Source organism: Notamacropus eugenii, chromosome 2, assembly GCF_028372415.1.
Source record: "Notamacropus eugenii isolate mMacEug1 chromosome 2, mMacEug1.pri_v2, whole genome shotgun sequence".
Taxonomy (NCBI): Eukaryota; Metazoa; Chordata; class Mammalia; order Diprotodontia; family Macropodidae; genus Notamacropus; species Notamacropus eugenii.
Window position 1 is genome coordinate 254,219,627 of NC_092873.1, and position 25,040 is coordinate 254,244,666.

At 35.0% G+C, this 25,040-nt stretch overlaps 1 protein-coding gene across 3 annotated transcripts in view; it reads left to right on the forward strand.

The window, feature by feature from the left end:
- The window catches only part of SLC22A3 (solute carrier family 22 member 3), a 137,575-nt gene that overhangs the window by 71,786 nt on the left and 40,749 nt on the right, over positions 1 to 25,040 (forward strand). For all 3 annotated transcript variants that reach the window (XM_072637706.1, XM_072637705.1, XM_072637704.1), the window contains exons 2-5: positions 1,422 to 1,525; positions 5,639 to 5,793; positions 10,925 to 11,093; positions 11,933 to 12,050. In XM_072637706.1, the coding sequence (XP_072493807.1) occupies positions 1,422 to 1,525; positions 5,639 to 5,793; positions 10,925 to 11,093; positions 11,933 to 12,050 (546 nt within the window). The remainder of the gene's footprint in view (positions 1 to 1,421; positions 1,526 to 5,638; positions 5,794 to 10,924; positions 11,094 to 11,932; positions 12,051 to 25,040) is intronic.

The window sequence follows — 25,040 nt, forward strand, 5'->3', positions numbered from 1 at the left end:
ACTTTTTCTTATTGGGCAACAGTATTCTACTGCAGTCATGAACAACAGTGTGATTCCCATTGTAGTTCATGGTTACTTCCCATTGACCATTCCCACTGAGAATGAGATATTCCCAATTGATTATCAGCTACTTTGTTTGCAGTTCTTTGTTGCTGTAAATGTTTTAGTGTGTACTGAATCTTTCTTATTGGTGAAGTCAGGAAGGCCACAGTTCAAATCCAACCTCAGATACTTACTAGCTGTATGACCCTGGGCAAGTCATTTAACCTCTCTCTGACTCAGTTTCCTGGACTATAAAATAGAGATAATAATCACACCTACCTCCCAGAGCTGCTTTGAAAATCAAGTGAGATAATATTTGTAAAGAGCTAAGTGCAATACTTAGCACATTTTTTCCTTCCTTTCCTCCTTCCTATCTTTGGCATCCTTTGGGTATATGCCTAACACTGAGGTCTTTGGGGAAAATGGTTTAGGTTTTTTTGTTCATTTTCTTCACATAATTCCACATTTCTTTCAAGGAAGCATAGAGCAATTCACATATCCCAGAATTCATTAGTATGCCCATCCCTGTACAAGATACTTTATTATCTTTACTAATTTGCTTGATGTGAGGTGAAATGTCAAGGTAATTTTGATTTGCATTTTTCTTAGTGATTTGCAACAGTCATTCAAATGGTTGTTAAAAATTTGCAGTTCTTTCAAAAACTAATTGTTCATATATGTTGACCATTTATCCATTGGAAGATGGCTTTTGATGTTATATATTTGTCTTCATTTCCATTATATCCTAGATATCAGACCCTGATGAGGAATGTTTGGTATAAAGATTTCTTCCCAGTTGACCATTTACCCTCTTATCCTACTTTCATTTGTTATATTATCACAAAAGCTTCTTAATTTCACGTAATTGAAATAATCTGATGTTTTCTGTAATTACCTTCACCTCCTTTTTGGCTAAGAATTATTCCTTTACCCAGAACTGTGGAAGGCACTTCATCTGATTATTTTGCCATGCTGTGATGTGGTTGCAATTCCAGGATTTCATCTCTTAAGCTGAATTAGGGAGCGGGGTGGGATCATTCAGTTCCCCCAAGTCTGCAATCTCTGATCTGTACTCAGTTCTCTCTTCCCCCACTCTCTCTCCCACCATATTTAAAATGATTGGTGTTATTACTACTGTACATTTATTTTTGTAAGGCTTTTACCCATTCAGAATGCTTTCTTATCTCTTATTTTAGCTGATATGCTCAGAATAACCCTGTAAATTAGGTAAAGTAGGTATTAGTCTCACTTTACAGATGAGGAAACTGAGTCACAGAATGATTAAACAACTTATTTAGTTAGCTTACAAATAGCTTATAATTAGCTTTTTGAGGGGTAATTACTTCATTATGTCTCATTATGATTTTTTTCTATCACAGTTTCACCTGGTGTGTTTAAACTCTTGGATGCTGGACTTTACCCAGGCTATTCTGAATCTGGGGTTTCTGGCTGGGGCTTTTACTCTGTGCTATGCAGCAGACAGGTAAGTACGAAGGCGAGAGTCTATTTTAAGTTAACACATGTAACTACAAAGATGAGCATGTTAAGAGCTTAAAAGAAAAAATGATTTTCCAAATTTGGAACTCCCCCAAATCCTAAACTTCTAAGTTTGTGATTAATTCACACTCTTTGTTTATTAGATGGGAATTCATCTTTTCAAATTGTGACTTCCATCTGCTGATGGAAAACTTGTTTCTACTATGTTTTGACTGTTACTCATCAGTAAATCACAACGAAGGCGCTTTCAGCTCAGCCAAAGAGCCAAGCAGTGTGGCACATTAAACCATTCAGGTCTGCTAGGTGATTGATCCACTTCCGTAGCAACTGATTTCACTCTACCTGAATCACTGTGAAATTATAATCCAAATTGATTGAATGGTCAAAGCAGAGTGAGTTACAGACTGTGGTTTGATTAGTTCAGTCATATGGACCTAGTCTTAGTTTTTGCTAGATCTTGGGTTACTAGCTAAACAATCCATAGGTTTCAGTTCTATAGATTTAGATCGCATATCTCAGCATAAGATGAGAATGTGCTTTCTCCCAAGATGTGAAAGCAGTTAATCCACAAATAACATGAAAGTAGTATATGTAACAAATTAATTTGTTATGTTTTAAAAAATATTGTTATATTTGGAAAAAATAGTGAGAATTCAAGGCAATTCTGAAGGACCTATAATCAAAAATACTATCCCAGATGGAGTCTGAATGCAGATTAAAGCATACTTTTTAATTTTATTTTTCTTTGGGGTTTTTGTCTGTTTATTCTTTTGCAGCATGTTATTTGGCAATGTTTTGCATGACTGCACATATATAGTCTACATCAAATTGCTTGTCTCCTCAAAAAGTGGGGAAAGGAGGAACAGAGGGAAAGAATTTGTAACTCAAAATTAAAAAAATAAATAAAAATTTACATGTAATTGAGAAAAAATAGTGAGGCACTGTCAATTTCTCTTTTTTTAGATACAGGAATTTTAGATACTTTGCAAAGTTACCAGATTTGATATGTTACAAATTAAAATTTGGAATATCCAAAATGAAATGAGTCCATCAAATATATCATGTGTAGTAGCAAGTCATGAAGTATTGTGAAACAGTGATTTTACGGCCAATAAGACCAGATAAGTTTTGATAGTTTTAAAAGAGAAAATATCAAAAGTCGCTCTGCAACATCAATTGTTATGAAAAATATGGATTTTGTGAAGCATGCTCATGAACCTACTTCTCTCAACTCCAAGATCAGGTGGATTTACAAGGAAATTGTACCAAACGTTTAAAGAACAATTACTTTCAATACTATATAAACTGTTTGAAAGGCATCTTAGCAAATTTCTTCCATGAAATAAATATGGTCTTGATACCTAAACAAAGGAGTTAAATGAGAGAAAGAAAACTGTCAACCAATTTCCTAAATAAATATTGATGCGAAAAATATCAATAAAACACTGGCAAGGAGACTACAGTAATATATCATAGAGATCATACATAGGATGAGGTTGGGTTTATACCAGGAATATGGGACTGATTCAATGTTAGGAAAACTATAAGCACAATTGACGGCATTAATAACAAAATCCTAGGACAATTTCAATAGATGCAGAAAAAAATTACCATGGCAAAAACTCACTACTGACAGAAGCTGTTGGGGAAACTAGAAAGTAGTCCTGTAGAAAACTAGGTATATTTCACTTTTCATCATTTCATGCAAGTCTTTCCATATTTTTCTAAAATCAGTCACCTTATTGTTTCTTACAGCACAGTGGTATTTCATCACAATAATATAGCATAGTTTATTCGACCATTCCCCAGTTGATGGACTTTCCCTCAATTTGCCACTATAAAGAAAGCTGCTATAAATATTTTACAACATATATGTTCTTTTCCTTTTTTCCCTGATCACCTGGGGAAACAGACCTAATAGTGATATTTCTTGGTCAAAGGGTATACACAGCTTTATAATTCTTTGGGCATGATTCCAGATTGCCCTCCAAAATGGTTGGATCAGTTCATAGTTTCATCAGCAGTGTAGCAGTGTCCGAATTTTTCCACATCCTTTCCAACATTTGTCATTTTCCCCTTTTTATCAGCTGATCTGATAGATGTAAGATGATATCTCAAAATTGTTTTGATTTGCATTTCTCTAATGAGTAATGATTTAGAGCAATTTTTATATGCCTATATATAATATGTATAATGTGAAGGTGGGGGGTCGGTGTTGTGTGTGTCTGTGTGTGTAAAGGCTTGCTTGAAATATTGAAAAGTGAAATGAACAGAACCAGGCAAACGTATACAGTGACAGCAATATAGTTTGAAGAACAACTGTGGACAATCTAGTTATTCTGAGTATTATGAATATTCAAATCAACTTCAAAGGACCTTGTCCCTTTTTGGCTTCCTTCCTTTCACTTTTACTAACCTCTTTTTTTTTTTTTTTGGAGGGGGGATGGCAAAGCAATTGGGGTTAAGTGACTTGCCCAGGGTCACACAGCTAGTAAGTGTCAAGTGTCTGAGGGTTGATTTGAACTCAGGTCATTCTGACTCTAGGACCTTGTTCTTTTTCACTGCACCACCTAGCTGCCCCATTCCCAAACTCTTTCCTTCAAGCTGGGCAGCTGGGCAGTGCAGTGGTTAGAGCACCAGGCCTGGAGTCAGGAAGACTCATCTTCATGGTTCAAATCCAGTCTTAGTCACTTATTAGCTATGTGACCCTGGGCAAGTCACTTAACCCTGTTTGTCTTGGTTCCTCATCTGTAAAAGGAACTGAAGAAGGAAATGGCAAACCATTCCAGTATCTCTGCCAAGAAAACCCCAAATAGAGTCACAAAGGGTCAGACATGACTGAACAAGAACAGAGTTCCTCTCTTCTACTTTCTCTTCTCTTACTTCAATAATCTAGCATTAATGTATGGAAGTTTGTAAGGATTACTCTGATGGAAGGTATATATATATGGGTGTGTGTATATATGTGTATATGAATGTGATTTGTACATAGATATTTGTTTGTTGTCTCCCTCATGAGACTGTGGACCCCTTGAGAGCAGGGACAGTCTTTTGCCTTTCTTTGTATCTTTAGTGTTTAGCACAGTGCCTAGTACTTAATAAATAAATGTTTGTTAACTTAACTTACTTTGATCCATGTTTTACTTGGATACATGACTTAATTAATAAATTAATAAATCCACATTTCCATCAGAATTGGTCAATCTTCCCACTGTCTGTATCTTCTCACTCTGTATAATTCTTATCTTTGTCTTCCCATAAATCCTCTGTAGAAGATCTATACTGTTCACTGGAGGTCTTCCTTATCATTTCCTGGGGGATACAAACCTAGAACTTGTTCTCTCTGTAAGCAGATCCTTTTTCTTGTTAGATGTTCAGCTCCCCACTTTTTTCCAGTTTTCCTTATTCTCTTTGTTATCTAAAGCAATAAGCATCCTACTTTCAAATATCAAACCAAATCCCATGTATAGCCTGCATATTTTTCAATGCTATTTTTATGAATTGCATTAGTGAATTATTTTATTACTTTTAGGGAAAGATCCATAAATTTGTTGGTATGGGCACTTCTTCAGACAATCATCATAGTCCCTCCAAGTTGTATTAATTATTATTGTGGGAAAATTCATTGCTTGGTAGTCAACTTTTCTGATGATGAACCTCTCCACATGCAATTAGATAGTTCCTATGACAATCATTTCCAGTGAGATGAGAGCTATCAAAACATGTAATCTGGTAGTATGACCATCATGGTTCAAGGACTGCCTTTGAGCCACTGTCAGCTTTTAGAAGAGGACTTTATTGGAAAGTCTAAAAGGTTTTTATAGGAAAATTATGACAAGCTACAATAGAAAATATCTCATTTGATTTTTTTAATGTTAAAATTATTTCTGCTTAGGCAAGTGGTTCCCCCCACCCCCTGCATCTTGCCCTTAAATCGTAGCTAGAGTACATTGTATTCATTTAACATTATAATTAGTTTTGAAATTATAAAGGAAACTTATTCTGCACATGACATCATTTTATTATATGTTTATGGTATTTGTTGTTTGTATTGTGTTGAAGAATTATTTGAAGTGATTTTTCTTCCTTTCTCAAAAAGGTATGGAAGAATAATTATATATTTAATCTCCTGTTTTGGTGTGGGAGTAAGTGGTATCGTTGTGGCATTTGCTCCAAACTTTCCTGTATTTGTGATCTTTCGCTTCCTGCAAGGTGTTTTTGGAAAAGGAACATGGATGACATCTTATGTTATTGGTAAGAAGTTCAATAAACATTGAGTATCTGGACACTGGGGACACAGAATAAAAGTGAAATAGTCTCTTCCTTCAGGGAGCTTACATTCTACTGTACTTCTAACTCATTTCTGTTAAGTTACATTCTCTTTTCAGTTTAAATGGTGGATTCTAAGTGGATGTCAGATATGTTCTTGACATCAATCTCAGAGTCTTTAACAATAAAATAGAGAAACTTTATTTTTATTTATTTCTGCAACAAAGAATTCTATAAAGGGTGTCATCTCATACAATAGGGCTGAAATGTCCCTCTTCCTTGAAAACCAAAGAATATAATAAGACAAATAATTCAAACACACAGAATATGATAGCTGAAAGGGACTCGAGTGACCTGCCATTCCAATTTATACACAAAAGTAAAATGAATAACAAAGGTAAATATTGGTGGTGGGGAGGAACTATAAGTGCATTGTGTATTTAGAAAACAAACTTATAGGAGTGTTATAAGAATATAGGCTCTGAGGATTCCATTGGCAAATAGCATCTTCATAACAAGGTAATATTTCTCCCTCAGACATCCATTGACACCTCTGAAGATTAGGGAGTCATTCTAACACTATTAGCTTGAAATCCCATTCTGATGTGTTCCCCCCAATATCAGTCTCTAGTGATTACTGCTCCAATAATATTTATAGTGCCAGTTTTTGTCTCTCTAATATCAGTTTGAGCATTAGTTTTCTTCTTAATATCAGTTTAATATCAATTAGCTTTTATGCAGGGATATTTACTGATAAGATATAGCAAGAATCAAAATATGCAAACATTCCAAAACCAGAGCATACCCTTTTTTTTAATACTCTGGTCATTGGGGAGAGTGGGCTCAAACTTATAGTAGTAAGGATAAACATTCTTCTTACCACTAAGCTCACTTCTGAGTATAGCATAGCCAGTGGAAGAGTGGCAAACTTGGTTAAGCAGTTTACATCTCAGAGCTGTGGTGTCATCTGCCAACTAGTAAGTTGCTAGCTCTTTCAAACTTCTGAAGCTTACTTTCAATTTTGCTTTCAATCTTCTTTTGCTGAATAACAAGAAATAGATATAACAGAACTTCTGGGAGTCAAGATGGCAGAGTGAGCAGGAAATCACTGTAACTCTCCCATATTCACCTCCAAAGAAGCATAAAATAACTCCCCTAAACAAATACTGGAACAGAAGAACCAGCAAAAAGATGGGGTGAAACAATATTTTAGTCCAAGAAACTTGGAAAGTCAGCAAGAAAGGTCTGTCTCACTTAGGTAAAAAGGGGGTATAGTTAAGGACAGGACTCAGCAAGCCCTGCCTCAGCAAACCAGTGGGACATCCTGAGCCCCAGTGTGGTGGAGCAGGCAAATGTCGACACCAAGACAACCCTCCTGCCCACCGCCCATGTGCCTCAGCATAGACAGAAGAATGGGCTGATGCTAGTGCGAGGTCCCACCACTTGCTTTAGCATAGCCACAGGTAAAGAGAGACCACCACATGCTTCAGTGTAGCTTGGGTAAGCAGGCAGAAGCCAAAGCAGTAACAACTCTCAGGCCTCAACACATGCCAGATACCAGCACTGGGAGCCCAACTCAACACCAGGTAAACTGCCAGGGCCTAAAGCTCCAGGCACAAGAAGCCTGAAACAGTGTTCCTTCCACCCCAGGACCAGAGCTCAAATTTAAAAGAAATGAAAAAGGCTGAAAATGATGAGCAAAAACAAAAAACAAAAAAAAAATAACCTCACCATAGGAAATTATGATGGTGACAGGGAAGTTCAAGACACAAACTCAGAACAGAACAACAATGTCAAAACAGCTATGGGCAAAACCCCAAAGAAAAATGGGAAGTGGTTTCAAGCCCAGAAAGAACTCATGGAAGAGCTCAAAAAGGTGCTTTAACATCATGTAAGGGAGGTAGAAAAAAATTGGGAAAAGAAATGAAAATGTTACAAGAAAATTATGAAAAAAGAGTCAAAAGTTTAGAAAAAGAAAACAATTGCTTAAAAAGTACAATTGACCAAATGGGAAGGGAGGTACAAAAGTTGACTGAGGAAAACAGCTCCTTAAAAGTTAGAATTGAATAAGTGGAAACTAATGACTCTATGAGACAGCAAGTATCAAGCAAACAAATTCAAAAGAATGAAAAAAAACATAAGAAGATGTAAAATACCTCAGTGGAAAAACAACTGGCCTGCAAAATAGATCCAGGAGAGACAATGTCAGAATCATTGGACTACCTGAAAACCATAATCAAAAGGAGGACCTGGACAGCATCTTTCAAGAAATTATCAAGAAAACCTTCCTTGATATCCTGGAATGAGAGGGCAAAATAGACATTGAAAAAATTGACTGATCACTTCAGGAAAGACATTCCAAAATAAAATCTCCAAGGAACATTATAGCCAAATTTCAGAACTATCAGATCAAGGGAAAAATACTGTAAATGGCCAGAAAGAAACAATTCAAACATTAGGGAGCCACTTTCAAGATTACACAGAACTTAGCAACTGCAACATTAAAGGATCAGAAGTCATGGAACATGATATTCTAGAAGACAAAGGAGCTAGGATTACAACCAAGAATCACCTACCCAGCAAAATTAAGCATAATTCTTCAAGGGGAAAAAAATGATCATTCAATAAAATAGAATTTCAAGCTTTCAGAAGAAGACCAGAACCAAACCAAAAATTTGATCTCCAATATCAAGACCCAAGAGAAGCTTAAACAGGTAAAAGAGAAAAGAAAATATAATGGGTTCAATAGAGCTAAATTACATGGGAAGATGATGCTTGTAATTCTTAAATATTGTATGACTAATAGTACAGCTAGAAGAAATATATATATATAGAGAGAGGGTACAGGTATAAGGTGAATTCGAGGGAATGACATAAAAAAAGAAGAGATGAGAAAGAGGAGAACACTGGATGTAGAAGGAAAGGAGAGATAGAACAGGGTAAATTATTTCACATGAAGAGGTGCACCTTTCCATCTATTATAGTGGAAAGAAAGATGGAAGGGTGGCTGATAAACCTCATTCCCATCAGTATTGGCTCAAAGAGAGAATAATGTACACAATCAGTTGAATGTAGAAATCTATCTTACCCAGTAGGGAAGTAGGAGGGGAGGAAATTAAGTAAAGAGGGGGGAAAATTCAAAGAAGGGACAGGAAATTGGGAGAGGTGGTGGATGGAAGCAAAACACTACTGAGGAGGGAAAGGATGAAAGGAGAGAGAGTACTAACAGGAGGAAAAATAGGAAGGAGGGAAATACAAAGTAATCATAACTGTGTTATTGAATCCCCTTTTTATGTTGTGCTATGTATATAGAAATGTTCTCTTTTTTTGTCTTTTTGTATTTTAAGCTCAAAATGAATAAAAATTAAATTAGAAAAAGAATAGATACAACAAGGACAGAAGCAATAACAAAGCAATATGTTAACAACCACAGATCAGCCCCAGTAGAGAGAGTAAGCCACTTGCTGCTACCTCCCCCTTGCTGCCCAAAGAGGTACTAGGTAGAGCCTTTTGTAAGCACATTTATTTCCTGCTCGGAAGCCAATTAAAAGGTTTTTCTTCACCACTTAGTAAAAGAACAGAAATAGTCATAGAATATCTGTATATACTCTGAAGTGAAAAATCAGACCCATGGCATGTCATCATGAATTTCTATATGCAGGTTCCCCAATACTCCATGTGGGCATGTGGAAGGCAAGGCTCCACCCTTCCACTAGGCCCTTGTTGGGTAGATCCCTTGTTACAGAAGGAATTCTAGGAATTAGAGGTGTGGGTAGAGAATGGTGGGGAGTATTTGGGTGGAGTAGAGACTGAAATAGAGGTAATATTGTCATCACATTATACCATAGATCACCAGGACAGAAAGAACAAGTCACATTGAACAAACCACACCTCCTTTTTTTGATAGATTAGTAGAGCATGGAAATGTTGCAAAGGTCATTTACTTAGATTTTTAGCATAGTCTCTCCTACTCTTTTCTTATCTTGGAAAATGTGGGCTAGACAATAGGAATTTGCTGTATTGGGAACTGATTAAAAGAGAAGAGTCATGCTCATGTGTGAACTAGATTAGATGACCTTTGAAGTCCTTTGCACTTTTGAGACCCTGTGATTTCTTGATGTGGTAGGGGAGATGACTCCCAAAGACACTGTGAATTTATCATCCAGGCTAAAGTGAAGAACATGAGAGAAGGATGTTCAGACATTGCAAGCAAAAAGGAGTTGAGAAGAAAATGATTCTGCAGATCATAAGTCCTGTGTAAAGCAGATCATCCCCAAAAGCATTTATGAATAAAACTGGAAGGAGAACAAAAATAAGTGTGAAATGGAATAGTTTCAGTATTGTTACAATAAATTTTTTATGTTTAGTGACAGTGAAATATTGACATTTGACTCCTACCATCTCAGTAGCCAGTGGCTCCTATATGAGGACAAGGAATAGCATTTATGAAGATTAAATTCAGAAGAATAGCTGCACCCAAGCAAACACATAGAAAACTATTTTAAAGGTATCCAGTTTTCAAGACTGTCTCAAAGAGAGAAGGGTTCCAAGAAAAGAAAAAGATAATTCACAATGCGATTACCCAAAAAAGTAACTGAGAAGATGGTAGCAACTAGCAACATATATACCTATTTTCTCATCTTTAAAAAATACTTCATTTATCAAGGGCATCTCTGTGAAAACATGAACAAGCAAGAGGCATGCTTTCATGTTAGGGCAGGTAGATGGTACAGTGGATAGAGCCCTGAGCTTGGAATCAGGAAGACTTTATCTTCATGAGTTCAATCTGGCCTTATACTCTTCATAGGTGTGTGACTCTGAGAAAGTCACTTAACCCTGATTGCCTTGAAAAAAAATTGAGTTAATACTATTTTGACTACCTACCCTGTAGGATTGTAAATTTCAAAGTATTATTTAGATGTGGATTGTTATTTATGTACAAACCATTTTGTTCATGATTTCAATGGTTGTGATGGTTCTAATGTCATCAGAAAATAACAACAAACAACCCAACAAACTAATATACATCTAGCACCTAATGGATGTTATTGGTTTAATGTATTCCTGTAGAATAGTTCCTTTTCATTCTTAATCTCTTTTGTTTTTCTCTCTTTAGTGACAGAAATGGTTGGTTCCAAACAGAGAAGGATTGTGGGAATCGTGATTCAAATGTTCTTCACCCTTGGAATCATAATTATCCCTGGGATTGCTTACCTTATCCCAAAATGGCAAGGGATCCAGCTAGCCATCACGCTGCCCAACTTTCTGTTCCTACTCTATTATTGGTAATATGGTGATGGTCGTTGTTATAGTCATATATTCTTTATAGTTGTCCAAAATTTTGGAGTCAGAATCATAATAAAACCAAAAGTAATGGAGATTTTCCAAATTCTTCAATAATGTGTCCTAGATTTGAAATTTTGAAAATTAACTAAGACCACTTTGTTATATGTTGCCTTTTCAAAAGCATAAAATGATAAATGAAAGCATGTGTCACATTTAGTTGTTTTGTAGTCTTACAAAATGCCTATCATTAAAAAAGAACATTAAAATCAAACAAATATATGATTCTCTTTATAATTTGATGAATCTATGATCTTATTGGTGTAGATAATTTCTTCCAGTTAACTATAGACCATTCAGAATTAATTTATCATCTGAGATAATATTAAACAAAAGTTAACAACTTAACAATTAGAAATTCATATAGAATAGAATAAATTATTAATAGTTAATCTAATTATTAATTATTGAGGATTCACTCTGGCCCACTTCTTCAAACTTTCCTTTTTGGAGAGACAAGGATAAGGAGATAAAAATTGCTTCACTTCTTTGAGCTTATTCAATTTATCATATCCTTTATCATTTAGTGTGTCATCAAGAAGTCATCAAATAAGTATGAATTTCCAAATATAAGCTGATAGGAAATATTAGTGAAATTTTCCTTAACCTACTTACTACCCGACCCTCAGAATGTTCAGTTTGCTTTTGGGGTTATTGGTTGGTTGGTTTTTTAGCCAATAGCAAGATCCCATTTGAAGAGAGGTGGAAAAAATAAACAAAGCACAAACATCAAAATTTTGGAAAGTCTAGATATACTTCACCAACTTCCTTACTTTGCCAGGGTGGTTCCTGAGTCTCCCAGATGGCTAATCACTCGGAAGAAAGGGGAAAAGGCCTTGAAAATTCTGCAGAGCATTGCCAAGTACAATGGAAAATATCTCTCACCAAATTACTCAGAGGTAATTTTATTTTATTTTACATAGTACATCTTGTTAAAATCGGTAGATTTGTTTTCATGACACCTATGTATTTGATTAAAATGGTTGAGTAAATATCTGAGTAAAATAATTGTTCAAATGTCTGACTGAATTGTTTGTTTTGACTTGATCTGAAAAAAAGGGTTAAAAGAGAGGATTAAAAGGGTTAAAAAGAGGGGTTAAGCAAAAAATATTCTGTTAAGTTGTGTTAGCTTTTTGTTTGTGGTCAGCTGGTAACAGTTCCATACTTTGATGTTACAGTTATTTCCTTGAACACATATCATTACATAATAGATTTTTATTGACTATACAATTTGTACTAATGACCCATTGTTGACATAGTTAGGGTAAAGATTTATCTTTAAACTTAATGAAAAAGCAACATTTATCTGAAATATTTTTGGAACAGGAAAGTAAACCTTCAGTCTTTGGATTGGTATGTGTTCATTCATACACTCCCTAGACATTTTTTGAGTGCCTTGTGTTTGTACAGTACTGTCCTAATTGTCTTTAGCTGCAGTTATAGAAACAGTAAAAGAAATAGTCTTTTAAGAAAGTTTATAATCCAGTTGAGAAGAGATACATACACATCAATCCACAAGAATTTCTTAATCACTTACTATATACTAGGTACTAGGTTAAGTATTAGAGATACAAGGAAGAGTCAAGAAGAGTCCCTGAACACATACTCACAAGGATTACATTACATTTACATTCTACTGGGGAGAGTATGTGCACATATATACCTATGTATATGTATAATATACCCCTATATATCCAAGTACGCATACGTGAGTATGTGTGTACATACACAGATATACACAGGGTATTCCAAAAGTCTTAATGCAATAATACAGCCATGTATATATCTGTATATGTCAGTACCTTTGTGACAAATGCAGAGTAGATGAGAATTGGCCTTAGAGGAGAAAGCATTAACAGTAGTGGGAACAAAGTTAGGTCTCTTGAGGTGATGGAACTTGAGCTGAGTCCTAAAGAAAGGACTCAGGACAGCTGCTACAAAAGAAGGAAGACACAGAATATCCTACGTGAAGAACAGTAAATAAGCCAGTATGGCTAGGGCAAAGAGTATGTAGGGGGGAGTCATATGTTAAATGTTAAAAAACTGGAAATATAGGAAAGGACCAGAATGTAAAGAATTTCAAGTGCCAAATAAAGGTGTTTATATTTGATCTTATCAGTAATAGGGAGCCATTGGAAACAACTAGACAATAAATACCAAGCAGTTTATAAAGAGGTGTATGATAATAAGCTATAGACTCTTAAGAACTCAGGGAATGTAAACTCGGGAAAAACAAAGGGAATGAAAGATCATTGGATGGTGGGATTAGTTGGGTAAGGCTTCTTGGAATATATGAATTTTGACCTCACTGCTAGGATCAAATAACATTATTTAGTAAGATGTTTCTACCAGGGAAAGCTTTCATGGGTCAGATTTCTTTTATCCTATTTGGATCAGACTACTTTAGACATCTACTTTGCATCTATATCTTTCAAATTAAAGTTAAGTGGGAACTGGTCAATCATATGTGAACTTAGAACTCTGCTGATTGACAGATTAAAATATCTGTTAAAATGAGAATTTTGAGGTACTGTTAGCCTTTGCCAATAATAAAAGGCATCTATTAATCCCTAAGTCTGTTCTCTTACTTGGACAAATTTAAGACCATCTCTCTACATAGTCATTAAACTAAACAATCTCATGGTCTATTCCTTCAAATTTGCCACCATCATAATTACTACTGCTCATTGAGGCAGTATGAGGTAGTGGAGTTAGTCATAAAACTTGTCTTTGAGATTTGGCTACAATGCTTAGTAACTGTATGACCTTGGACGATCCAGGTGTAATCTGTGAGTTTGTTTCCTAAACCATAAGATGGGGATAATTATACCTCTACTGCCTTAAAAATGCTATGTAAATGTGAGCTATCATTATTATTATAATTACCTCTGAATCAGTTATGTAAAACTACATTCACTGTTAAGACCACCAACATGGATGCTTGGATCTGTCTTCCTGTAGTCACTTCATGCCTTAAAACATTGCCTAATTTCCTTAAGTTAAAGATGTGTCAAGTCTAAACCAAAGTTGGTTGATAGAGCTGTACTTGAATCAAACAGAAGCTTAAAAAACCCTAAACTTTAGATTCTTCATAGAATGAAATACCTTTGGCAAAATATAATGCTATAGCAACCTGTTCATTTTTTCTTATGGTAAATGCTGCTGAAAAACTGTGCCCTAGACCAGATCCACTTTCCCTTGGCCATAAAACCCCTACTAAAAAGGAAAGGTTCCATTTTTGTGTTTTCTATGAACCAGGCAATGGTCTGGTCCTATCCATAAATAGGATATATGTTAAATGGGATATATATGCCTATGTATATATAGACATATGTGTACAGATATACATATATGCACACACATACATATATGTATGTGTGTGTGTATTATATGACTGGTCCGCTATAAAGGTGATTTATGAAGATGACTAATAGGGAAGTTAATTATATTTTTTGGTGTGACTGTGCTTGTGAAATACTATGAACCATCAGAAAAAGTGATGCTATCCCTCTCTGAGCAGGTAGACAGATGATTTCATTTAAAAGTCAGATTTGAAAGTAAAACTAAGCTTTCTTTTATGTTGAAGCAGTATGTCTGGAGAGAGAGAATAAGAGAAATAGATAGTATTTGTGATGTAGAGATGCTAAGTAAACAAATCATCTTCTTCTAGAATATATTAATAGTACCACTTCATTATAAACTGCCTTGTTAAAGCCTAGATCAAATCATACTAGAGACCAAATCATGTTCCTTACATCCAAAGTGACAGTGCTTTTCTTTCACTGTTAAAAAGAATACCTTCCAGAGAGGAGCTCTATTTTGTCAAAATCCTAGAATTATAGTATGACCATGCTGTACTTTTAAAAATATAAGTATAGTCAATATATTTTTCATCCAGAAGACCTGGGTTCAAATCGTACCCTATGTGCATATAGATGGTAATTATACCCAAAGATTGTAATAGTCTGTACTATCATATTAGTTCCTTGCTCTATGTTTGTATAACAATATTTGACATGCAGTGCAAAACCAGATTTTCATATTTGGTTCATAATCATTTCATATGGAAGTTTCAGATTTTCACGTGACCCAGCATGGTATAATAGAAAGAAGACTGAACTTAGATTCACAGGAGCTTAAGTTTGAATCCTGGCCCTTCAATGAAATTTCTGGCAAATCAGTTAACCTTTCTAGCTCTCAATTCCTTCATATGCAAAATGGGGCAATTGATCAAAGTGGAATCTCAGGTCCCTTCCACCTCTAGATGTGTGATCCTGTGACTCAATTAGCAGACTGATAATACAATGGAACAGTTGTCAACACTCCAGAAAAGCATCTTTGTTTAGCCTAAGAAATCATGAATGAAAATGTGCTTAAAAGTTCTCATGGAATTGCGAAGAGAGGATTCTGTTTGTAATCAGGACAGTTACTACCTTTATAACAACTTAAATCAAGGATTCATTCTTAGTGCCCTTTTATACCACGTTAGATTATTCCTTATGTCATTCTTTGCATGGCCAACACAATGGACTTTTTTTGCCTTAAGAATGTATTTTCTAATAATAAGGAGGAACTGATTGGCAAATTAAAATTACAAGAACCTTTGGAGGAGTGGCCAAATAATATAGATCGTAATTAAATAAGAAAGGGGAACACAGAGCAAAGTATAAAGCAAATCTTAGATTTGGGAAATGCGTAGATTCTACAAAGGAAGTAGTGTCAAGGGGGATGGGAGACTCTTCAAAATTAAGTTCTGATATTATAGTCAAAAATAAATCTAATGAGAGGGGAAAGGGGGATAGAGCTAAAAAGCCATCAGTATTTGCAATCATGAAACACTGGAACCTTTCCCAGTAAATTCCCAATAAAACTTCCCAGAAAAACAAGGATGTATTGTCTCCACACTATTTGATCCTGGATTTTTAAAAAGGTTTTCTATAGCAGTAAGACAAAAACAATTAAGTAAATGAGCACTGGTGAAGAGAAGACAAAATCTTCCATTTATAGACAATATGATGGTTTACTTAGAGAAAAGTGTAGAAAATCAGCAAAGAAACTAATCAAGGTCTTTAATAGATTTTGTATACTATCAAGATACAAATAAATACATAAAAATTATTGAGGTTTTCTTCTAGCATAATGCTAACAAAAATCAGGAAGGAATGATAGAAGGATAAATTCCATTATAATAATGATAAAATGCATAAAATTTATGGGAATTACTCTAAAAAAACACATACAAGACTTATAGAAATAAAACTATGAAACCCTCTATAGAAATAAAAGACAAATATTTAGGAAGATATTCATTCACTCACAGCTAGACTATACCAACATAATAAAATGACAATACCTAAAGTAATCTACAAATTTAGTGTTATACTAATCAAAATATAAAAAGATCAATTTTTAACCAAAAAAATCAGAATTTATTTGGAGGAACAAATGGTCAAAAATAAATAAATTCTAGCTATATAAGAATTTTAAGGAAAATAATGGGGTAGGGAGGAGAAAGCAACCTAACAGCTAAGTGATACAGTAGGTAGAGTGCCTAATCTGAGTCAGGAGGACTTAGTTCAAATCCAGCCTCAAATACTTACTAGCTATGTGACCCTGAGCCAGTCACTTAACTCTGTTTGCCTCAGTTTCCTCATCTGTAAAATGAGCTAGAGAAAGAAATGGCAAATAACTCCAGTATCTTTGCCAAGAAAACTGCAAATGGGGTCAGACACTAAACAATAACAAATATGTAAGACTGAGTCATTTTCTGTTAGATAAGCAATCAAAGGATATTAATATTTTTCATAAGAAGACATACAAACATCAATTACTATATCGAAGAAATTTCAGTTACTAATAAAGAGAAATGTAAAATAGAACATACTTGAACTGTCACCTCATGCTTACCAAGTTAGCAAAGATGAACTCGATAAATGTCAAAGAGATTGTGGGAAGACATGCACACTAAATAATACACTGTTTGAGATATGAACTAATCCAATCACTCTGTAAAATAATTTTGAATTATGCTAGAAAAGTTACTAAATTGTTCATATCTTTTGGCCCTTCCATCCCATAGGTGGGCACGTAATACATGGAGGTCAGTGATAGAAAGATCACATACATACTAAGGTATTCATATCCTCTATTGCAACCCATCTATGTAAAACTTAGTCAAGACGACTTACGTTTCTTTACTAAGAAGTAAAACACATAAGAGGTTAATTGACTTACCCAAAATAATATACCTCCTGAATATTTATAGGAAGGATTTGAACCTAAGTCTTCCTGGCTCAAAGCCCAGAATTCTATCCTCTATGCCTCTACTTCATTTGTCTAGTGAATTCTAAAGATAGCATAAAGAATTTTTCCAGCTGTTTGAGATGGGAAAGGAAAACAGAGAAGAGATAGTCACTCTAATGGGATGGGATTATGGTCATAGGTGGTAGGAGAAAGGAGAGTTGATTAGTTAGTTACTCAATCCCCATTTTTTTTAAACCAAAAGAAATGATCCTTGGTTTGGAAAAGCTGGGGTCAAAGTGGTCAGCAAAGAACTAAAATCCAAGATAAGTGATAGGGAGACTAAGAAAGCTCATAACTATACTATATGAGTTTAACTCTTATGACTCAGGTATAGTACATCCAGGGTTACTTAAAACTTCTCTATGTAATTTCTGAAGCATTCTCAATCATCTTTGAAAAATCAAGGAAAATCACTAAGGTATTAGAGGACCAGAAATAGACAAATGTTTCCTCAGTTTTCTAAAAGGATAAGAAGTTGAAGTCTTCAAATTGCTATCTAATAAACGACATTGATTCCCTGTAAAATTCTAAAACAGTGGTATCAAACTCAAGTAGTAACAGGGGCCACTAATTTGTACAGAAGAATCCCTGCCTTAGTTTTAAAATATGATGTTAAATACTTATTTTGTTAAATATTTCCTAATTATATTTTAATCTGGTTCAGGCCACATTTGGGAGTGTTGTACACCACATGTTTGACACCTCTCTTCTAGAATAAGTTAAGGGGATGGGGATTCAGAAATAACAATCACTCTAAATCAGCTTGGCTCAGTTAAGAACAAGTCATATCAGCCTAACCCTATTTCCTTTTTGAGAAAGGTCACTAGACTAGTAATCAAAAAGATTTCATAGACATATGGTATGCCTGGACAATAGGAGGCATTTAACAGAATCTGCCATAATATCCTTGATGTGAAATGAATAAAAATACCATTAGGTGGATATAGAACTGGCTGACTGAAAAGACCTACTGAAAGAATCAGTGGGTCACCATCAACTTCTTAGAGACAGCTTTAAGGAAGTGCCTGACCGTCAGTCCTTTTGTTTGATCATAGAATTCTAGAATTTTAGAGCTGAAAAGGATTTTAGAAATCATCTAGCTTTAGATGCTTTTTAATGCATCTAGCATTAAAAGCTTCTTAAGCTGTGGGTAGTGACCGCTTATGACAAATTTGGCAACAGTAAATGGTTTCTAAATGCACAACAACCAAAAATTAATTAAAAATCAAACACAATGCATTCAAGATGTTTCTGGTAGCATTTTCCCATGTTGCATCATGCATCTTCACTGCAGCCTTGGTACTAAACACACAGCATGAGTACTTTGCACTGTGCATACTGTCATGCCACACAATGCCAACAAATACTGCCAAAACTCAAAAAGAGGTTGCAAGTGGAAAAAGATTAAGAAGCCCTGAAGTCAAATTGCTTTGCTTTACTGCTGAGGAAAGAGAAGCCCAGAGATTTTAAATGATTTACCCAAGATCAAACAGCTAGTAAGTGGTGGAACCAAAATTGAAACTGAAGTTTCCTAAATCTACTGTTTTTCCATCATAACATTACAACTTCTTTTTTGTAAATCAGGATTTGAATTGAAGGCATTGAGAATGCTTATCAGATGTGCAGATAACACAGTGCTAGAAAGGATGGGCTATGTGTACTATATGAAGGAATTAACATCCAAAAGAATCAGCCATCACACCATCCTCTCAAGGAGATCAATTCTAATAAAATGAAACTTATTTTGGTCCAGAAATGTGGTCTATATCAGCATCTGAAATTCCTATTGTGGAAATTCTCATCACTGAGGGACATCTTGAGCTCTTCTCTGATTTGTGGGCTCACTGGGTTACTGAAAAGTTAAGTAATTTGCTTAAAGTCATACAATATGTAGCAAAGGGTAGAAGTCAGACCAAGGTCTTTTTAACTACAAGGTCACCCTTCCATTTTGTAGGCTAAACTGCCTCTCCTAAGGGAAATTTAATAGGAATAAATGTTAGTTCTGTGACTATACAAATAAAGAATATGGAAAAGCAAAATGAGACAATGGATTATGAAAAAAAGCTGAAGGTTTTAATAGACTGAAAGTTCAGTTTGAGTCAACAGTGTAATGTGGCAGCTCTAACAATCTAATGTTTTAAGTTGCATTAATAAAAGGATTGTGTCCTAAAGCAGAGAGATAATAATCCCCTGTGCTCTGCCCTGGTCCAAGCCTACCTGGAGTATTGTGTTCAGTTTCTGGTGTCATATTTTAGAAGGAATGAAGACATACTGTAGGTGAGTCTGAGGAGAAAGGATGTACCAAAAAGCACAGAAACTGGCCTAAGCAAACACATAGAGGTGGGTGGTGGAAAGTCATGTAATGGGTTCAGCAAGTAGATCAGTTTGGTTGTACCCTAAAATGCATGAGGTCAAGTGAAATTATTCTGCAAAAATAGATTGGATGCAGATTATGAAGCACTTTTAATGGTAAAAGAAAGTTTATATTTGATCATAGAGGCAATAGGGAGGTTTCTAAAAAGTGAGAGACCCATGCTTTGTTAATAGGCAACATTTACATAGCAATTTAGAATTTCAAAATAACTTGTTTGATACTCACCATAACCCTATAAAGTACATGGTATTATAAGCCTAATTTTACAGATGAGAAAGCTGAGGCCAAAAAGTTAATTGGAAATGGACTAGCAAGACAAAAGTTGTGCTTAGATGTAACTATAAACAACCAATCAGAAATTACCTATGAAACGGAAGAAAAAGTATTAGGACCACATTTACACAAGGCCAGTTTTAGATGTAGGGATTAGGTAAAGAAGGCTGTGAGAGTACAGCTGAAAAAGAGAAGCTAAAGAGAATGGGATTTCTAGGTGGTAGCTTATTATTAGAGAAATATCCACCACAGTCATCTCTTTTTTTAATTTATTTTCAGTGTTCCACAATCACTACCATACAACCTAGATTTTTTCTTTCCCTCCCTCCCTTCCTTCCCCCTCCCTCCCCGAGACAGCATACAATTTTATATAGGTTCTACACATACATTCCTATTAAATACATTTTCACCATAGCCATGTTGTATAGAAGAATTAAAATGAATGAGGAAAATCATATAACAAACCAAAAGGTAATACAAATGAAAATGATATGCTACAATCTGCAATTAAATTCCATAGTTCTTTTTCTGGATGTGGGAGGCATTTGCCTTAAAAGACCAATGGGAATTTTTTAAGTCTTTGCATTGCAATGAAGTTCTAAGTCTACCAGAAAAAATCCTCACACACTGTGGTTGTTGCTGTGTACAAAGTTCTCCTGATTCTGCTCCTTTTGCTCAGCATCAGCTCATATAAGTCTTTCCAGGCCTCTCTGAAGTCTTCCTGTTCATCATTTCTTATAGTGCAATAGTATTCCATTACATTCATATACCATAATTTATTCAGCCATTCCCTAATTGATGGGCATCCCCTTGATTTCCAGTTTTTGGCTACCACAGAGAGTGCTGCTATAAATATTTTTGTACATGTGGGACTCTTTCCCATTTTTATGATCTCTTGGGTATACAGTCCTAGAAGCAGTTTTGCTGGGTCAAAGGGAATGCACATTTCTGTAACCCTTTGGGCATAGTTCCAAATTGCTCTCCAGAATGGTTGAATCAGCTCACAGCTCCACCAACAATGAATTAGTGTTCCAACTCTTCCACATCTTCTCTAACATTTATCATCTTCCTGTTCTGTCATGTTAGCCAATCTGATAGGTGTGATGTGGTATCTCAGAGTTGTTTCAATTTGAAATTGAACAAGCCATCAATGAACTCCCTAGGAAAAAATCTCCAGGACCAGATGGGTTTACAAGTAAATTCTATCAAACATTTAAAGAACAGTTAATTCCAATACTATATAGACTATTGGGGAAAATTTGGGGAAAAGGAGTCCTCCAAAATTCTTCTTATGATACAAATATGGTTTTGATACCTAAACCAGGAAGAGACAAAACAGAGAAAGAAAATTATAGACCAATTTCTCTAATGAATATAGATGCAAAAATTTTAAATAAGATTTTATCAGAAAGAATACAGCAACTTGTCATGAGAATAATACATTATGATCAGGTAGGATTCATACCAGAAATGCAGGACTGGTTCAATATTAGGAAAACTATTAGCATTATTGATCATATCAACAACAAATTGAACAGAAACCACATGATTATCTGAATATATGAAGAAAAAGCTTTTAACAAAATACAACACCCATTCCTATTTAAAACACTGGAGAACATAGGAATAAAGGGAACTTTCCATAAAATAATAAACAGTATCTACGTTAAAATTTTCAGCAAGCATTATATGCAATGGAGATAAGCTAGATGTATTTCCAATAAGATCAGGGGTGAAACAAGGATATCCATTATCACCACTATTCTGCAATATGGTACTAGGAATGTTAGCTGTAGCAATTAGACAAGATAAAGAAATTGAAGGAATTAGAATAGGCAAAGAAGAAACTAAGTTATCACTCTTTGCAGATGATATGATGATATACTTAGAGAACCCCAGAGATTCAAGTAAAAAACTACTTGAAATAATAAACAACTTTGGCAAGGTTGCTGGTTACAAAATTAACCCACACAAATCTTCTGCATTTCTATATATTACTAACAAAGCCCAACAGCAAGAGATAGAAAGAAAAGTCCCATTTAAAGCTAGGGTAGGCACTATAAAATATTTGGAAGTCTACCTAGCAAAACAAATCCAGGGACTATATGAACACAATTACAAGACACTTTTTGCACAAATAAAGTCAGATTTAAGTAAGTGGAAAACATCAGTTGCTCATGGGTAGGCCGAGCCAATATAATAAAAATGACAATTCTACCTAAATTAATATACTTATTTAGTGCCATACCAATCAAACTATTAGATAGTTATTTTTTAGAGCTAGAAAAAGTAATATCAAAATTCATCTGGAAGAACAAAAGGTCCAGAATAGCAAGGGAAATAATGAAAATAAATTCTAGGAGTGGTGACCTAGCTCTACTAGATCTCAAATTGTATTATAAAGCCCCAATTATCAAAACCACTTGGTAAAGGCTAAGAAACAGAAGGGTAGACAAGTGGAATATGCTAGGTACTCAAGACACAGTAGACAATGAATATAGCAATCTACATTTGATAAACCCAAGGACCCCAGCTTCTGGGATAAGAACTCACTGTCGACAAAACCTGCTGGGAAAACTGAATAAAAGTGTGGCAGAAACTAGGCATAGACCAATGCCTGACACTGTACACAAGAATAAAGTCCAAATGGGTACATGATCTAGGTATAAAGAGTGATACTATAAACAAATTAGTGGAGCAAGGAATAGTGTATTTATCAGATTTATGGAGAACGGAAGAATTTTTAACTAAAGAAGAGATAGAAAGCATTATGAAATGCAAAATAGGTAATTTTGATTACATTAAACTGAAAACTTTTTGCACAACCAAATCCAATGCAACCAAGATTAGGAGGGAAACAGAAAACTGGGAAAGAATTTCTGTAACTAGTGTCTGTGATAAAGGCCTCATTTCTAAAATATATAGAGAACTGAGTCAAATGTACAAGAATACAAGTCATTCCCCAATATATAAATGGTCAAGTGATATGAACAGGCAGTTTTCAGAGGAAGAAATTAAAGATATCTGTAGTCATATGAAAAAATGCTCTAAATCACTATTGATTAGAGAGATGCAAATCAAAACAGCCATCTTTTTAAAATTTTCCCTTTTGGATGATACAAACATAATGGAAGATAATGACAAACAATGATATAATGATAAATAGTAATGATAGCTAGCATGTGGTGCTTTAAGTTTTGAAAAGTACTATAAAAGGTTAACCTTAACCTCACAAACCTGAGAAGTATCTGCTTTTATTATTTCCATTTTACAGATGAGAAAACTGAGATAGACAGAATTTAAGTAACTTGCCCAGGGCTACATAGCTGGTAAATACCTGAGACAGGTCTTGAGATCAGGTTTTCCTATCTCCAGATTCAGCACTGTATCTCCTGAACCACCTAGATCCATCCATTAGATAAGAGGATGGAGAACTCCTGGCCAAGTGATCTATGGCCCCATTATATCACATATGGTAGCAACAGGTTCCAGTGGAAAGAGTGCTGAACTTGGGAGTTCCCCATCTTGAGTTCAGTGACCAGTTCTGTCACACTGTTCTGAGTTTGAATCTTAGCATATGTGTTCACTTAATTTCTCTGGGCCTCAGTTTCCCTATCTATAAAATGAGAAAACTGAATGATATGAATTTCTTAGATATCATCACACTCTAGATCCATCCTACTTTTCATCCAATAACGTGCTAGAGAAGCAGAACTGTAAAAGTCTGAGATTAGGAAAAATAAACTCAGTAGAAAAGTTACCATGATACTCAATTATTTTTCCCCTTTAGAGTTCTAACATGTTTGAACCATTTGAGTGAATAATGGGAGACAATAGTAAGAGCAAAAGAGAATTAATTGAGAGAATGCCCTGAGAATTTCCCAGATTGCCGAAGGATATGGGAAATAAAGATCCCAGAACATGCGACAGAGTTGTCCCAAATAGGAAAATTTTTTCAGTCCCTTTTCAGGAAGGAGTAAATGGGAGTGAATCAGTAAAAGCAGGCTAGAGCCAACAACTCAGCTTTCTGTGAAAGGAATTTTCTTCTTCTCCATCAGTGGTAATAGAAGAAAGTACTCCAAATTCATAGAGTGGGTCATGAAATAGCTGGAGTTCTGTGGCTCCCATTTTATGCACTCACTCTTTTGTGGGAGGTAAACTTGACCTTAGAATGAACAGAAATCAGATGTAGTCAGTCAACAAAATTGAGTACCAATTTTGTGCAGAGCACATATGAAGTTAGGTCAGATGTTTCCTTGGGACCGTTGTAGAAACTGGGATCTCATAAATACCCTGGAAACAACTTTAAAGATCTCTAACATCTCTGCTTATTCAATAAAATGAACCAGAGCATAATATATCCTGATGTTTCACTGACCTTGAAATCAGTTTTTCATGTTGTGGAGTTCAAAGAGTTGAGCAACATTTGTATACAATCATCTTACTATCTTAAAAAGTGTCTCTTTGTTTTCCTTTTTACTTAGGCTTAAGAGCTCACATACAATATATTCTATAGTCTGGGTCTTAAGGAAACCTTGAGGAAAATTGGGAGAGTCTGGAAATGACACTACAATGTGACTATCAGATTGCCAATTTTTGCTACTTTTACTACATATTCATAATCAATTCTACACAGAATTCTCCTTTCGCATAAAAATGAAATTGGAGAGTCTACCGCATATGCTGTTTTCCTGAAAGTCTGTAAAGCCCTTTGATAATATTATTTGACTGAAAACATTCCCTTCATAAACTTCAACAAGTCAACAAACTTCTGTCATAGAAACATTTCTTTTAAAAAACAATGAAATAGGAATGTGTTTTGTATGACTACATGTGTATTAATCTATGTCAAATTACTTGCCCTCTCAATGGGGAAGGAGGGAGAGGAGAGAGAATTTGGAAAATTCGAATTTTGAAAATTTTTAAATTTGAAAAAAAT